At 30.0% G+C, this 16,244-nt stretch overlaps 2 protein-coding genes across 2 annotated transcripts in view; one reads left to right on the top strand and one right to left on the bottom strand.

Annotated features, from left to right (window-relative positions):
* The first annotated feature begins 314 nt into the window (after positions 1 to 314).
* LOC123292570 (sodium channel protein Nach) lies at positions 315 to 6,892 on the top strand. Its single transcript, XM_044873283.1, has 8 exons — positions 315 to 418; positions 863 to 1,054; positions 1,733 to 1,886; positions 2,265 to 2,395; positions 3,887 to 4,155; positions 5,203 to 5,365; positions 5,842 to 5,942; positions 6,498 to 6,892. The coding sequence occupies exons 1-8, from the start codon at positions 315 to 317 to the stop codon at positions 6,791 to 6,793; spliced, it is 1,410 nt and encodes a 469-aa protein (XP_044729218.1). The 3' UTR covers positions 6,794 to 6,892.
* Positions 6,893 to 7,486: 594 nt separating this feature from the next.
* The window catches only part of LOC123294041 (WD repeat-containing protein 75), a 30,047-nt gene continuing 21,289 nt past the window's right edge, over positions 7,487 to 16,244 (bottom strand). The window contains exon 10 of the mRNA XM_044875107.1: positions 7,487 to 7,870. Within this exon, the coding sequence (XP_044731042.1) occupies positions 7,742 to 7,870 (129 nt within the window). The 3' untranslated portion in view covers positions 7,487 to 7,741. The remainder of the gene's footprint in view (positions 7,871 to 16,244) is intronic.

Here is a 16,244-nt window from a genome sequence, read left to right as displayed (position 1 = left end):
TTTATTTATCCGTTAGCCTTAGAACACACCGTCGTTAGCCGTGTGTTAGCCTTAGCCTTGGATAATAACAAAAAATTTTAGCACACTATCTTTCTGTGTAATCTCAATGGCATAATAGCATTTTGTTAAAATGCAATATAAAAATTAAAGTTTTAAAGATGTGTAAAGATAACAATTATTTTATTAAATTTTAATTATTAATGATAAAGTTACTATTAAAACTACAAATTAATTGGTTATATGCATGTTGTATTTTTTTCTGAATATAATAGTCATTCAGTGAGTATTTTTCATTATGCATTATTGTTAAAAATATGGTGCTTAAACGATTATTAAACGTAGTTAGAAGCTTTTTACTTTTTAGTAATGTTCATGGATTTTCTTATGTTGCTGATAGAGAAATTCATTGGATAGGAAGGTGAATATTAAAAGCCATTTTTATAATTGCTTTTCTTACTCTAATGATTAACGGGACAGTTCGGTATTTTTCCTAAAAGCATCTTTCGGAAATTTTTAAACAAAATAATCAAAAGTAAAAAAATTCCTTTAGTAGAAATATTCGTGTGGCCTTCGAAGAGATAGAACAAAAATTTAAGTGTAACCATATGTTCCTTATAAAAGAATAAATAACTTTTGTTCGAAACCCTTTTTCGTTAACATCACTCTTCACCCGTGAGGGCGCAAAATATGACAAATAAAAATAGGGAGTTGAAAATTTGTAGGTAGCTTCAACTAGTGGCCTTGTGAAAGCACTTGGACATTCAACACTTTTTATACAGGGTATTTCAACAATTAACTCAGTCAATTGTTTGTTTTCACTTGTTTTTTTAAATAAAAAATCTCATGAATACTTTCTTTGCAGATTATTTTGGTTAACATGTATTGTAGTTTGTTACATTGCATCTTATTTCTTAATAAAAGCTTCTTATGAAAATTATGAATATAATAGTATCAGTTTTGTTATGGATACAGCGTATCTTGAATGGGAAACTAACTTTCCGGCTATTATTGTTTGTGAAGTTGAAGGTGATCGCGCTGAAGAGTTAGCACTTGAGTTAGTATATTGAGTTTAGGATATTATCAAATACTAAAAAACAGTGGACCCGCGGTAATCCGAAAAAAGGTTTTGCAAGATGGTGTCGAATTATTGAATTTGTCGGACAGTAGAGTACTGCCCCAAACTTCTATAGTCCGGAATTAAAAAGAATACCTTGTAATCTGACAAATTACATATCAAAATGATGAGATTTCAAACATTTTTTGCATAAATATGCATTGTAATTACTGTTATGGTTATATGTCGGACTACAAGGGGTGTCGGATTAGACAGACAGGGGCCGGATTACCGCGGGTCTACTGTACCATGAAAATTGAAATTTTATATGAAATTAAGTATTATCAAAAGGCATTAAAAAGTATTACCTAAGGAGCATTTTCTTTTTTGGGAAAATATTTAATTTGTAATAGAAAAAATTCAAAATTTTCAGAAGTAATAATCACGATGAACTCTAAATTTTATTCACACTACTCTTGCAATGAGAGGTCCGCCTGCAAGTCAAATAGTAGTCAGCCTTCTATAAAAAAAAATATATTTGATTTTGAGGTGGGAGTCATGACCCTTTGATACTGCCCCTAGATCTGCCCTTGCATTCTTATTACCCATGCATAAGAAATACTAAGGGTAAAGGAATATAATGAAGAATAATTTATCAATATAAAATAATTGTTGTAGAATTTACGGTAAAGGTGGTGGTTCCCCGTACTCCCCAGACCTTTTTAATGAAATTGGATTTTTTCGTGGAACTGCATCTTTGATTAAAGATCAATGTACCGAGGAAGAGAATTTTGAACCATGTAATATAAATTTCACTTTCATCTCTGATAAGGTAAATTTTTAATAGTAACCGCTCTATTGCTCAATCAACAGGTATGGCGGACCTTGTAAAACATTGAGTCAAGTTTTATATTTGGCTGTATTTTTTTTCTTCAATTTTTTGTCTTTTGTTTTCAATCAATTGAACAATTTCAAAATTGTTTTCAATCAGTCAGACAGCCTGATGCGCAGTACAAAGTATCGATGTCTAGACTGCGCCCAGATAGGCACCCTAAATTAAGTCACGGATGCTTATAGCTGGCATAGGAGTTTTCATATCCTTAATATAATATAAATGTTCTTGCTTCCGATCAATTCTGGAGAGATGGCAACACTAGTTGGAACAATATTTGATGTATACTAAAAGTTCATTTATGATCATTTATTTTAGTTACGAAAAAATTGTACTTCCTTGTTTAGAGAATGTTTTTGGAATGACGTAAAAATCGATTGTTGTAAATATTTTCTTCCTTTACAAACTGAAGTAGGATTATGCTACGCAGTTAATTCACTTCAAACTGGGTAGGTATATACTATATAGGATTTTTAATGCAATTAGCTTCTCTTAAAATTATTTCTGTTAAAAGAAAAATCGAAATAAAATTAACTACCCATCAGTGTCCGATTTAGGCTTGTGGAATTGTGGAGGGCTATGAGCTAAAAATTTTCAAGGTAAATTTGAGTGATAGGGTAGCGGGTTCGATTCCCGCCGTCGTAACAAAATTAATTTAATTAATAGTTATGATAGGCTGGTGTAGTGCATGGTATTATGTGCATGAAGAGGTGCACTCAGCCTCTGATAAATGAAATTATAAGCGGAAAGGTGATAAAATTCATATATGGTATCACAATGGGCTCTATAGCCTAAGTGTGTCCTTCGTGGACAACCAATATAACCTAACCTAACCTAACCTTGAGTGTGAGTGAAAATCCAAGTTTTTGTATATTATATTAAAAATTTGGGGCTTTAACTTCTAGCTAAGCTTGTATCGATGAAATTTTATCGCAATTCAGGAAGAGACTTTTATCAAAAAAATCTGTTCAATCCAAGTCGACAAATCGAACCTATGTAGATCTTAAAAATGCCCATCGTTAAATGAGCTTGATGTCTCAATGGAGTATGGAAGTGTACCTTTTTTAGCTTCATTTTAAAGTTTAACTCCATATTGAGTTGTTAACCACTCAACCCATTGTTAACCACTCAATACCGTATAAGCGTTTAACCAAAGAGTATAAGATAGAGAAGTCGCATATACAAGCACGAATCCTCTATATTAAACTCATTGCGTTTACCGTTTTACGTCACTTAAATTGAACATGAACATGGTCTTTTAAATGAAGGATACCCTCATGTCTTTTAAATAAAGGTTACTCTGAAGGTTAATATTGGTTCCCTTGCAAACTTAACAACTTTCTCGGGATTAATCACTACATAGTATAAAACAAAGTCGCTTTCTCTGTCCCTATGTCCCTTTGTATGCTTAAATCTTTGAAACTACGCAACGGATTTTGATGAGGTTTTTTTAATAGATAGAGTGATTCAAGAGGAAGGTTTATATGTATAATAACATCCATTAAATAGTGGAGAAGTACTGCTATTTTTGAGATTTCTAATGTGATGTCGTAAATAATTACATTTTTTCCGCATACATTGCAAACGCAGGCTATATTATATACCCGTGCGAAGCCAGAGCGGGCCGCTATGTTTTTATATACAACGTTTACAGTTTTTCTGTAGTGTATTTAGTATCAGCATTGCACCCGTGCGAAGCCGGGGCGGGTGGCTAGTATTATAATAAGAGATTCCTTCAAAAATCATATTTTCATCAGTTTTCAGAGTTTTTTCTGACAAAATATTGTCAATTCAAAATAGAGTACTTCCTATCTTTAAATAAAAAAATTATTTTTCTTTAGGGCCGATCCATCAAAAAATATAAAAACAGATAGAAAAAAATCTAATCCGGGCAAAATAATTTATCAATTTACTTCCGCTGTTGAAACATATATAAAAAGTAAAGAGGAAATGCCAAGTTTACAAATTCCCGATTATCAATTTAAAACACTTACAGGCGCTAAACGTGAATATATTGTATCGATTAAAGAAACCAAAAATGAACCAGCAGTAAGAAATATAGCAATGAAACATAGAAAATGTCGTTATCCGGATGAAAATTATACAAAACATCAAAAGTATTACAGTTTATTTGGATGTGTCATTGATGAAAGAATAAGACAACATCATAAATTGTGTAATTGTACACATCACTTAATGGCAAACGCAAGTAAAATATATTTTACTTGACTATGTATATGTATGATGACTATGAGCATGTATGAGTGTTTAAGTTTTCTTATATTCCGTATTCCATACGGGAAGGTGGTCTATAATGATTTCCCTAAGAAAAAATGTAATTTATAGCCAAACTATTTGACATATGTACAACGTCGAAATATTTTTGAGTTCTTTTTCAAATGTTATAATATTATCATGTCAATTTCTCTTGATATGTTCAAATTTTTAGAACTATTTAATATTTCTCAAAAGGGGTCGTTTTGAACGACCTTGTAAGAATAGTGGGTAAAATGATTCCATTGGTATTTTTTTATCAAACAGTTTACATAAAATATTAGCTGTTCTTCTACATTGCATCAACGGTTAGTATGAAAACAAAAGTTACTGGTAAATTCATCTAAATCAACACATTCAAGATCCGTTACATGATGGGGGATCATTTTATTATAATTTTACACACAAAATAGGGATCAGTTTAGCCTATATAAAGAGGATCATTTTACTCGTAACTACAAGGATCATTTTACTCGTAACTACATATTTGAATATCGTCATAAAAACTGGCCTTAAAATTTATTATACGACTATAAAAATATTTTATAATACTATTAAAAGTCAACAAAAGCCAATAGTAAAACAGCCAGTCGGCAAAAACTAATACAAAAAAAAAAAAAGAAATTTTACTTTTATTTTATTTTCTTTATTGGCTTACTTAAAACAACGAGGGATCATTTTACCCTTAAGGATCATTATGGACTACTTTCCCCTACTTACTATAAATAAATTGGTTTTTTCTATCTATTTTATTTTTGCTATCTTGAACGTTTTTTATTTTATTTGTTTAACTACATTCATTATTTGAGGAAGAGGATCTACTTTAACTTTTTTCTTCATTGTATGACATTATTCCATTCTGATTTTCTTAACAATTGAACATGAGAAACTTTTACTCTTTTTAAATATTTTTTACTTAGAAGTTATAAAAAGTAGCAACACCAAATTCCTCGATAAAAATTATTATTATCTTTAATTTTAGAAAAAATTTGCAAATTAGAGGGTTTACTTTGCATTTCTAAACATTTTGATGATTTAACTGTTATAAAACCAAAGTGGTCAAAGAAACAAGGCTTGGCCGTTGATTGTTTACCCTCTTGTGTTGAAGACGAAGTTGATGTTATTCACGTCAAAAATAATCTCAGGTAATTACTTAATAACACCTTCATTTTTAATAGCTCGTGCGCCTTTCTCCCCCCATTCTGTATTATACTAACGATCTATCTCTGCTCTAGCATTCTGCATTGAGAATCTCAATCTTTTATCTTTGCTCAGTGGCCATATTATTTTCATAAAATACAGCTTAGAATAATAATTGCAATAAATATAAAGAATAAATAAATAATTTTTTATGACATATTATTATTTTATTAAGAATTTATAGTTTATTTTTAAATAAGGCAATAACTGTTGGTGGTTTACTGGGAATATTTTCACATACCTAAACCAGTATTTTGACAAAAGCTTTGTGTTTTCAAAAATTGCGGATTCCAAAAAAAAAAAATAAATAAATAAATAAATAATAATAATAATAAAATATTTTCAAAACTTGTAAAAAAAAACTGGAATTTGGAAGCTATTGTATTGTGGAATAATTTGAAGATTTGTTTTTTAAATATAGATTGGATAAAACAGAATACGGTGAAATAATTGTTTCGATGAACGAGTGGCCCACAGTACGATTTAAAAGAACAGTAGTACGTGATAAATTAGATTTAATAGGTAAGATAATATAATTCAAATCGGATGAATTCACGCTATAAGTAACCAAACTCTTATTGCGACTTTCTCTATTGAGTTATACCATGCGTTTTTTTCACACTTTCGCATAGTGCATCCCACGAGTGTGGAAAAGTACATACATATGTACAAATTAAGCTTACTATTATAGGTACAATTTCTTGAATGTGTTGCAGCTTCGGTACGTGGAGGTTTGATCCCCTTTGAATTGTAAGAGTTGGTTATATGGGTTACAACCACGGTTATACATTATATATATAATAGCATCTCTTATTTATACACATTGCTTAATGTATATACATATTTATGTACTCTCTCACACTCGTGGAGTACACTATTTCATTTTTTATCAGTTTTTCCAATCCCCAATCCTAAGGGGTATAAATACAATAATTTGATAATTTTGAAGAACTACGATCAATCTGATGTCAGAATATGATGTCTCCCATCACTGCACTCTCTGCAACATTGAAATCGAATTGTTTGTTGATTGGTATGTAGTATTTTTTATTTAATATGAAATGTTTATATTTTTAGTTTCAATCGGTGGTACAGTTGGCTTGTTTATTGGCGCAAGTGTTTTAAGTATTGTTGAGATTTTCTATTATTTTGGATTCAGAATTTGGTTCAACACGAACACACAAGACTTTCCAGAAACAAATGTACAACAAGTGGGAAATACAAATAAAGTGCAACCTATGCAACCAGATGTAATACGCGTTGGTTATAAATTAGCTACTAATAAAGACAATGAAATTATCTTAATTAAGACAAAAGATCCAAATGAAAAAACAAACACAACTCCAACATACTCTTTTTCATATCATGAATAATATTTTTACTTTATTACTTTAATGCCGAATATATTTAGCTTTATCAGAACTTGGTCTTAACCATATTGGGCACCGGGATGCGAAAATCAGCTTGAGCCCCCTCTGTCAATAAAAAAACAAAATTTAATTTTTATGTTTTATTTTTTTATTAAGTCAAGTATATTTTTAATCATCGAATTTAATTTATTTTGGATTTAAGTTGGTAAACTTTTTAATGATTAAATGTCTTTTTTGAAATCTACTTTCGATTCGATACTTATTATGGCTAAAGTCAATATGTCTTTGGCTATGGTTGATTTATTTTTTATTTTTAGAAAAAGACCTTCTTATACTGTTACAGGAAGTGTTAAATATATGCACGAAACTTAAATTATTGAAATAAATATAACAAGTTGACCATGTGAGATATTTTCGCATTACCAATTAGGCATTTGGCTTACCCCTAAGTAGGCATCGGACTTTCCACCCGGTTTACCACAAGTTGGCACATGTTCTTCGTTTCGCGATTGTCTATAGCAATTTGTATAATATATAGACAATTTTAAAATTTGTTCAAATAGAAGCAATTTTTTTACACAAATGTGTAAATATTGTTTTTCGGCTCAATAACAATAATTTTCGACTTCACTATATTCATTAAAATTGATACAGACAAATAATCACCTTTGAGAAATAATATATAGACTTTGCACATCGAGTGGAACTATATTTTTATTTATAGAAAAAAGGCAGCAATTCCAACTCATTAATAGTATATTTCACATCTAGGTAGCAAAAGTAAAGATTATCTCAAATCTCATGTTCATCTCGGCTTCGCCTCGGGCAACAAATATGAGAGCTGAGACATTCTTTACTTGACCCGTGGTGTATATACTATTTTTCTGCTCGACTATATTCGAAACACATGCTAGAATTGAATACAATAATTGTTATAAAATATAAAAAAAGTTACAAAATTTCTACATCCATTTCTTCATCCTGTTCTTGAACAGCACTATTTGTTTTAAGCATTGATTTTAGAACAGGTACACACATGTACCTCATTGGAGCACACGTATGTGATGGCATTAGAATAATCTGAAAATTAAAAAAATTGTATTATGTTAGATTCAATCGAATTTAATTCTTCTAAATAAATTATATTTATAATAATTACTTTTATTAATGGAAAATATTTTTTTATGTTTCAATTGACATAAATTTTTAACAAGGGTCACAAAGTAAGTATAGAAAAAAACGTATAGGTAATACGAAATGTAATATTTCTACTTTCGTTACATTTACGGATTAAGTTTTCGCGGGGCTTATAGCAAAGTCTACCAGAAGCTCTTATAGGCACTCTCATTAAAAATTTGCTCTTCCTACGTGGCTAATCCGGTACTGACAAGGACAATATTTTTGTACGGCTACTAACGCCTGATTTAAGGAACTAATACACTCAGTATTTTTTTAAATTACAAATAATCTTAAGATTTTGAGGCAACAACAAACATTTGGTTTATCTGAAGAGTGCTTCGAAACATTAAAGGTATACCCGTTTTACATTTAAATGATTTTCGAAAGATAAGTGTGGTTTCATACCTACTGAACTTATTACTTTTTATACATTTCATAAGTTTGTTCTTTTTGCTTCGGTATACTACGCCTAGTGTAATTAGAAAAGGATAGTGCTATTACCATATCATAAATCTATCCTGAGTGCAAATAGTGTTTACTTATTTACCTTAGTGTACAAAAAGAACATACAAATGTAAAATTATCTAATACTTTTATAATTAAATTATAAAAATAAAATGTTTTATCAGCAAGTTTATAATATAAAGTTTCTATCCATAATTATTATCGTTGGTAAAGCTTACATTTATTTAATTCGTTAAATTTAATTTAAATACAATAAAAAACCTATCATGTTTCTATTCTAACAGTATTCTAGATTTGATTTCGATTAAAGTCATGTTCATAACTGATAATAGAGTAATTAAAACGTTATTTTTTATAAAGAAACAAACAACTTTTGTTTATTAATATTTATCAAAAAACTTAATATTTTAAGGGAAATCGAATGCGAAAAACAATGCATTCAGTTTCGAGCAAAAGTTGTTTGGTAATTTATAAAGAATAACGTTTTAATATAGTATTTCAGTATTCAAAAGGGCAGACTTTATCCTGTCTTTCATTACATTACATCGTTTCATTACAAACACTACATTTTATCGTAAATATAAATTTACATGTTCTTTCCCTATCCAACATCTAACCTATTGTTGCCACTCGTCTCTCATAAAAAAGTAAAAATCAAAATGTCTCCTTAAAAAAAAAAAAAATTCAAATAAAATTATAGATAATAGTAAAATAGATAATTTCTTAACACAAAAGTTTTTGAAATAACGTGTGAAATTGGATAAAGAGGTCAATCTAATAACACCTTATTTTTGTCTGGGATGAAAATCTACAGGATGTCTCAGGAATAACGGACGCCCTTGTTGCATTAGGTAGAAAATAAAATTCTAAGACGAAAAGTCCTCTTCCTTTTTTGATCTGATCCACTTACACCCACCCCTTCCTACACATTCACACGCTTGCACACGTATGCATACGTATACGCCAGCGTAATGTTGGAGCTCTCGCGTCCATTCTAGCATATTCTAACTATTTCACCCTCCCCTCCACCATCTTGTCTCTGTAACGCGCTTCTGAAACACTTCTGACCGACTTCTCATCGGATCAAAAAATGGAAGAAAACTTTTCGTCCTCGAATTTTACTCCTGGGACGCCCATTACCCTGTATATCAAACAATATAATGTACATTTTACTTGTATCATTTTTTTCTCTTTTCTCAAAGATTGTTTATAAAATTTATCAATACTGTCTCAAATACTAGTTGTTTGTTCAATGACCTTTATGACTAATTGATAACAAATGTTTTTTTCTTTATTTTTTCAATAAATCAAAACATTGGAAAATTATCTTGAAATTCTTATTTGTTTAATTATGTTTATTTGAGTTTCCCAAGAAATTAATTAAATAAAACAATAATAAATTTTTTGTTTTGGTTTTTACTTATTATTTCGAAAAACACATTTAATTTGCCAAACAATTATTTTATGAAAAATATCTGTTGGTTTCGTTCAAAGAATATGATAAATATTTTCAAAACTAAATGTTAAATCTATTGAATATTATGCAGAAAATTTCTTGCTATCTGCCTTTCTGTTAAAAATTTTACAATCAAAATTTCTACAAATCCTATTTGAACTAGAATTTTGAAATTTTACAAAGCACAACCAGGGTCGGTCGATTTGTCATAGTCATATAGACAAAATCAGGCGCACGGCTAGTATGCACAAGTTAAAGTGAATTTTAAGACGCTTTCAAAAAGATGGAAAGGTGACGACAAGAGATAAACAAATTTGTCGGTAGCTTCGGAGTAGCATGGGAAGTGTCGAGTAATCAAAAAAAAAAAATCATACGAATACAGCAGTCGTAACCAGAGGTTAGATTACAAAGTTTGTAGCAGACAGACAGCATGGCAGTAAAGCCAGCTAAATGCTTATATCCCTCCAGGAGCTACAGTAGGTTCTAAAGGAATTGAGTGTGAAAAATATGAAAAAGGACGTCTATTGACTGATACGTATTCCTTAGCCATTCAAAAAACCAAAAGCCTTTATTGCACGAGTGAAAATTGTCGACGTTTCTGACAAAAATTTTAACAACATCCTTATTCTGAAAATTTGTATTCGGATTCTTTGCTACTTCAGCTAAAAGTCTCCAGAGGAAGAATTTTGCCCAAATACAACCCAAATATATATTGCATCCTAAATTCTGAAAAAGTATTTTTTGTTTGCATATTCTAAGTATACCGCGGACGGAATTGGTTACGCCATAACCAACTGAGCTACTAGAACGACTCTTATAGGAAAATCTGCAAAAGCTTTTGAAAAGAAACAATGAGATGAAATGTGGGATTTTAATTATGTAAAATGTTTTATCAATTGAACATTATTTAATTGTAGCTGAAATAAGATTGAAGATAAAAATAAATAATGAATATTTTTGTTGTAATAATGCATAAACATAATTTACACGCATTATTAATACGCAGCACACATTCATTTCCTTTGATGTATCTCATCCATTTAAGAAAATTGACAAACGTTATAATCACATCTTAACAGTCTCGTAACTTCTATATACAGAGTGTTTGGTAATTCGATACAAAATATTGAAGGATGCTATACAAATGCTGCAACATATTTTACCAATAAACCGGGGGGACCAATAAAAGTACGGTGTTCGAGCTGGTGCAATTTTTAATGTCGTATCGAACTTTTGATTGCTTAGCTGCAAAACGAGATGTTTAGGTGTAAACATCTATTTTTTCTTATTTATGATTTACCTCTCATTTTAAAGTTTATCGTGCTAACTAGACTAGAGAAATAATATTAAGAATTAATTTTGTTCATTGTGTAATTTTTATATCATATCTGTAATAAAATTGCCTATATATAAAAAGAAAGTAAATTTACTCACTAAAATATTATTTCTCTAGTTTGTTTTTAGGCACTGGTGCCGCACTGTGGAATTCCACACGGGTAGAACTGCTACTCAAAAAAAAAATTAAAATTTTGAGTCCATAGAAAATTTGTACCAAGCGGCATCATAGCATCATTAAAAGTAGGGTCGCTTGATTTTTTATTATTCGTACTAGTTTGTTTTTTTATTCGGGCTCACTTATATAGAGATCATGTATGAGTGTTTTGCACCAAAAATTTTGTTCGCATCAGTAGAACATCTCTCGACCTATTTAAAAAAAAAACTACTTACAACAATTGTAAAAGTAAATAGGGGTCTATTTCTTGATTTGGAATTTCTCTCCTCCAACACCTTTATTAAAAGCGTAAGCGCATAATCGTTGCGTTGTATATGATTATATTGTAAACAGATGAGATGATAGATGTATGTCAGTTTATTAATTTTCTCATAAATGAGATAGTTATAGAAAATCCTTGTCCTCGTTATTGACATAGCATGATATTATCGGAGCATATAAATTATTTTGACGTAAATATCCTGTTTAGTTGTTATCTATTTTATTTGGGTATTGTAGCTTGTAGGTAGGTAGTTGTTGCACTCGGTAAATAATATTCTATTATTTTATCATGGTGTTTTGTTGGATTAGAACAATTTTTATAAAGACAAGCATTGCATGTAAATAAAATGCGGTGTTAGTGTTATCATTATTATCATTCATGTTGCAATGTATTATTTATTTTATTACTATTATATTGCATTTGTGTTCTATTATTATCAAAATCAGTTGAAACCCGTTCAAAAATCAACGGTGAGATCCTTCTTATTAAGAACCAACCAACATACGTTGATAAAAAAATAAGATTAAGAGCAGGCGCTACATAGAGAGTTGAGTGTGCAAAGTCCGAGGACCTCATTTTGTCAACCGATTCTTGTTCAGAATAGCATACAGATTAATATTACGAATGACGCCAGTAACTCTATTGGTCCAATTTTTGTGTATTCCTCTACCTCCTTAGAAACAGTTAAATGTCAATTTTTTTAACCAATTAAAACTGTCTGTGAAAAACTGTAAAAGTTTTTCGAGTAATTTTACGTCAAAAGGCCCCTTGTGATTTTTTCCTAAAATTCACCGTATCTATTGATATGCCGAAGCTAATCAAATTTACATAAATGATACAATTCTTAAATTCTAGTAGCAGTAAAAAGTAGTAAAACTAAACATAATTCTTTCTTAGAGTTATTATAATAGAATAATAATGGGATTTAACCTCCGTTTCTCTGACATATACCCCTATAACAGAAGCCACTCACATCATTTTTTGTTAATCTTTATTTATTAAACTACATCCATATATACAATTACATTTATGATGTGAGTGGAGTCGGTTACTTCGTTCTTACCCAAGCGACGACAATGTGATCAGATCTACCACCCCCTTAATTATAATTGCTCACACTGCCGCTGCCCGGATTCGAGCCCGCAACCTAAGTCCAAGTAGACAAACAATTGTAGTCTATCGCTTTAGACCGCTTGGCTACTTAGGCTACCGAAGCTAAGGCTTAATCTAGTGAGTTATTAACAGTTTAATGTTTGCATGAATTCCAGAAACGTTATTTTCAAAGCAGAAAATTGATGCAAATAAATTAAATTTTTGAGCTTTTCAAAATCTTAGACTCATCTTTGAACAGTAAAAGTTCAGTTCTGAAAAGTAATTACAAATTACTTGATTCTAAAGCCTCAATTCTTCAATTGTTAAAAATTGTTTAATTGTTAAAAGTTATTATGAATTCTTAAAAGTGTTATAATATAGAATTGTTTATTTTTTTGGATTCAGGTAAGAGCATTGAGTTTTATTGCAATTAAGTGTTTTATTGAAGTGTTTTATTTAAACAAAAACGTAGACAATGTCGCTTTAACTAATAAATTTTTAACATTTAAACAATTTTTAACAATTAAAATTGAGGATCAAGCCATCTGTAATTATTCTTCAAAATTTTTTAAAAGATGTTCTAAGATGAGATTATAAAACAAATGAAATGTCGATATACATCGAAATACGATATTCAGCATCAACAAATGCTCTGCCTTTCTGACGTTTAAATAGAAATTCAAACTTCTACTTTCTAGACATTTTGATCAGACGACGCACTTACACGGTAATAGTATTATCAATATTATTTGTTATCAATGAATTACATTATAGTGTTGTTACTTTTTAGATGAGTTTAGGTTGCCCTACTTTTGTACCAAATTATAAACATTGCAGTTAAACAGTTCATTATTTATATACCTAAGTAAGTATTACAAACGATGTATCACATAAGTACCAATTTATTATTTATTTGCCACTTTTAACAATAATATTCATTTAGTTATTATATTGTTATTCATTTGTCTACAGGGTGAGTATCAATATTAAAGAGGACTATTACGCCAGAAAACCATTTTGATGTGAACGGCGCACAGCCTCTACAAATAGATTCAATCATTTTTAAAAAGTCTCTAATAATAAAGGATGTACTAGCGTCAGTGCAATTTTGGATAAAAGGCTAGAGACTTTGTTATATAAAGTTGGACTAAATCTAAATCAAATCTGTCATCAAAATTTAAGGAAAGGGAGGGGGGTTGCCCGTTTATTTAAATAAATAATCGACTTCAAAAATATAGTTAACAAGGGTTGTCACGTTAATAAAAAAAGATATCCACTTTTAAATAGCTACACACACACTGATATTCCCATATTAATGCATACTATAAAATTTGCACCTAATAAGCGCCCTCGTGGGTAAACAGTGATGTTTACAAAAAAATGTTTCAAACAAAAGTTGTTTATTTTTTTATAAAGAACATTTTTTACATTTAAACTTTTGTTCTATCTCTAACGGTTTACAAGATGGGTCCTACGGACCCAAGACCCAATTGACCCATATTGCTCATTTACGAACTTGACCTCAGTTTTTAGGTCCTACGTACGCTATAAAAATTTCAGCTTGATATCTCTTTTCGTTTTTGAGTTATCGTGTCCACAGACGGACGGACGGACAACCGGAAATGGACTAATTAGGTGATTCTATGAACACCTATACCAAAATTTTTTTCATAGCATGAATATTTTTAGGCGTTACAAACTTTGGACTAAACTTAATATATTATGTATATCTATAAATATATAGGAGACTTTCTATAGATATAGATAGTCACTCATCACGATATCTCTGGAACTATAAGACCTAGAGACTTGAAATTTGGCAGGAATATTCCTTTTGCCAAGTAGAGGTCAGCTAAGAACGGATTTTACGAAATTCCACCCACAAGGGGGGTTGCGGGGGTGTTCATGAATAAAAAATTCATATTTTTCAATTATGGCTTTTAATAGTTCAAAACTTGGTCAGAATGTTTTACGAAATTCCACCCACAAGGGGGGTTGCAGGGGTGTTCATGAATAAAAAATTCATATTTTTCAATTATGGCTTTTAATAGTTCAAAACTTGGTCAGAATGTTTTAAATTACATTTAGAAATTTTTTTAACCTTCGGAGGGTAGAAAGGTGTAGCGAGAAAGTGGGAAGGAAATATCGAATATTTACAAATATACCTAAGTGGGGTATCAAATAAAAGAGCATGACGTGTACATTACAAAACTGTTATCCAACGCAAGGAAATGTGGAGGGAGGGGTGCAAGTGGGGATGTTGCCCAGCAAAGCGGGTAGTTCCCAGCTAGTTTCATATATGCATGGTATAAAAACATAATAATTTCAAGAAAATAAGTACTGAAATCATATGATTTCGAGCATTTTAACTGAAAATTCTGATGTTTCCTTAAACAGCTAAAATTGACGTTGTATCGAAAAATAATTTTCAATAATTATTTAAACTTTGCACTAGCTCAGAAATCTGCCGTAATATAGTTAAAAAATGTTTTTATTTTTGAAATTTTGATTTTTATTCAGAACAGCAGTTTTTTGTTAAAATGGAAAATTTTTGTAAATTTATAATCCTGCACGTCTTTTTAATTTGTGCCTTTGTAGTTAGATCTGGCTACGGGTCTGCAAATATTGATACCTATGCAAATTAAACAATTAACTCTGTTAGTTGTTATCTTTTATGTATGACTTATGTCGAATCAATCCACATAAAATTTTAACCATTTATTATTAAATATTATCTTTTATGAGTGTAGTTAATCATTAATACTGCGTTTATTCACGGTTTTTACTGACAATTGTAGACTAATTTTAATAATATTAATAAAAATGAGTCATTAAAACCCACTAATTTAAAACAAAAATACAGATACTACTTGAAACTGGAAACATATTTTTTAAGAAAGTTCCTGTAATACACAAAATTAATTTCTTTGAAAAACCTACGTTTTACAACCAATAAAATGTATGTATTATTCACATAACATTGAAATACATTTAATTAATGCGTAATTAGTAATTGAGCCGAAAAAATCGTTAAAATAGGAAATAATGACTAGACTAAGAGATAGTTATAGGAAAGTTTGCCAAATGAAATAGAATCAACATGACACTCACATATTATAAAATAAGATTAGATTAGTTTATTCTATGACAAATTTTATAGATCATAGGGGACCATTATAGCTTATTATTCGATTGCCCGCCCTTAACCTCGTATAATTGAGTAATAAAAAAATAATTAATTTATATAAAATCTCTATTAACAATAGATAATTAATTACGAATCACTGATCTCTATAGGTCTAAGACCCAATAAATATAACATATCAATTTCATCAAAAAAAAATTTTTTAGTTGCTCTCATAGTTGACATTACAAGGAAGAGTAATTGTACATCCAAGAAAAAAAGAAATCAACTATTTTAATTAATTAGCAATTATTTCTCGCTTTACAAAGGATTGAAAAAGTTTTGCTATCTCCGATTTGGATA

This window comes from Chrysoperla carnea, chromosome 2 (assembly GCF_905475395.1).
Source record: "Chrysoperla carnea chromosome 2, inChrCarn1.1, whole genome shotgun sequence".
Lineage (NCBI taxonomy): Eukaryota > Metazoa > Arthropoda > Insecta > Neuroptera > Chrysopidae > Chrysoperla > Chrysoperla carnea.
This window is presented reverse-complemented; position numbering and strand designations above follow the sequence as displayed.

What these genes read in the sequence shown, in the direction of transcription:
- LOC123292570 (XM_044873283.1), top strand. Translation starts at nt 315, where the DNA reads ATGGTGCTTAAACGATTATTAAACGTAGTTAGAAGCTTTTTACTTTTT. An exon ending in TCACTTAATGGCAAACGCAA is followed by an intron (nt 4,156 to 5,202) that starts GTAAAATATATT and finishes CTTTAATTTTAG; the next exon opens with AAAAAATTTGCAAATTAGAG. An exon ending in TGATAAATTAGATTTAATAG is followed by an intron (nt 5,943 to 6,497) that starts GTAAGATAATAT and finishes TTATATTTTTAG; the next exon opens with TTTCAATCGGTGGTACAGTT.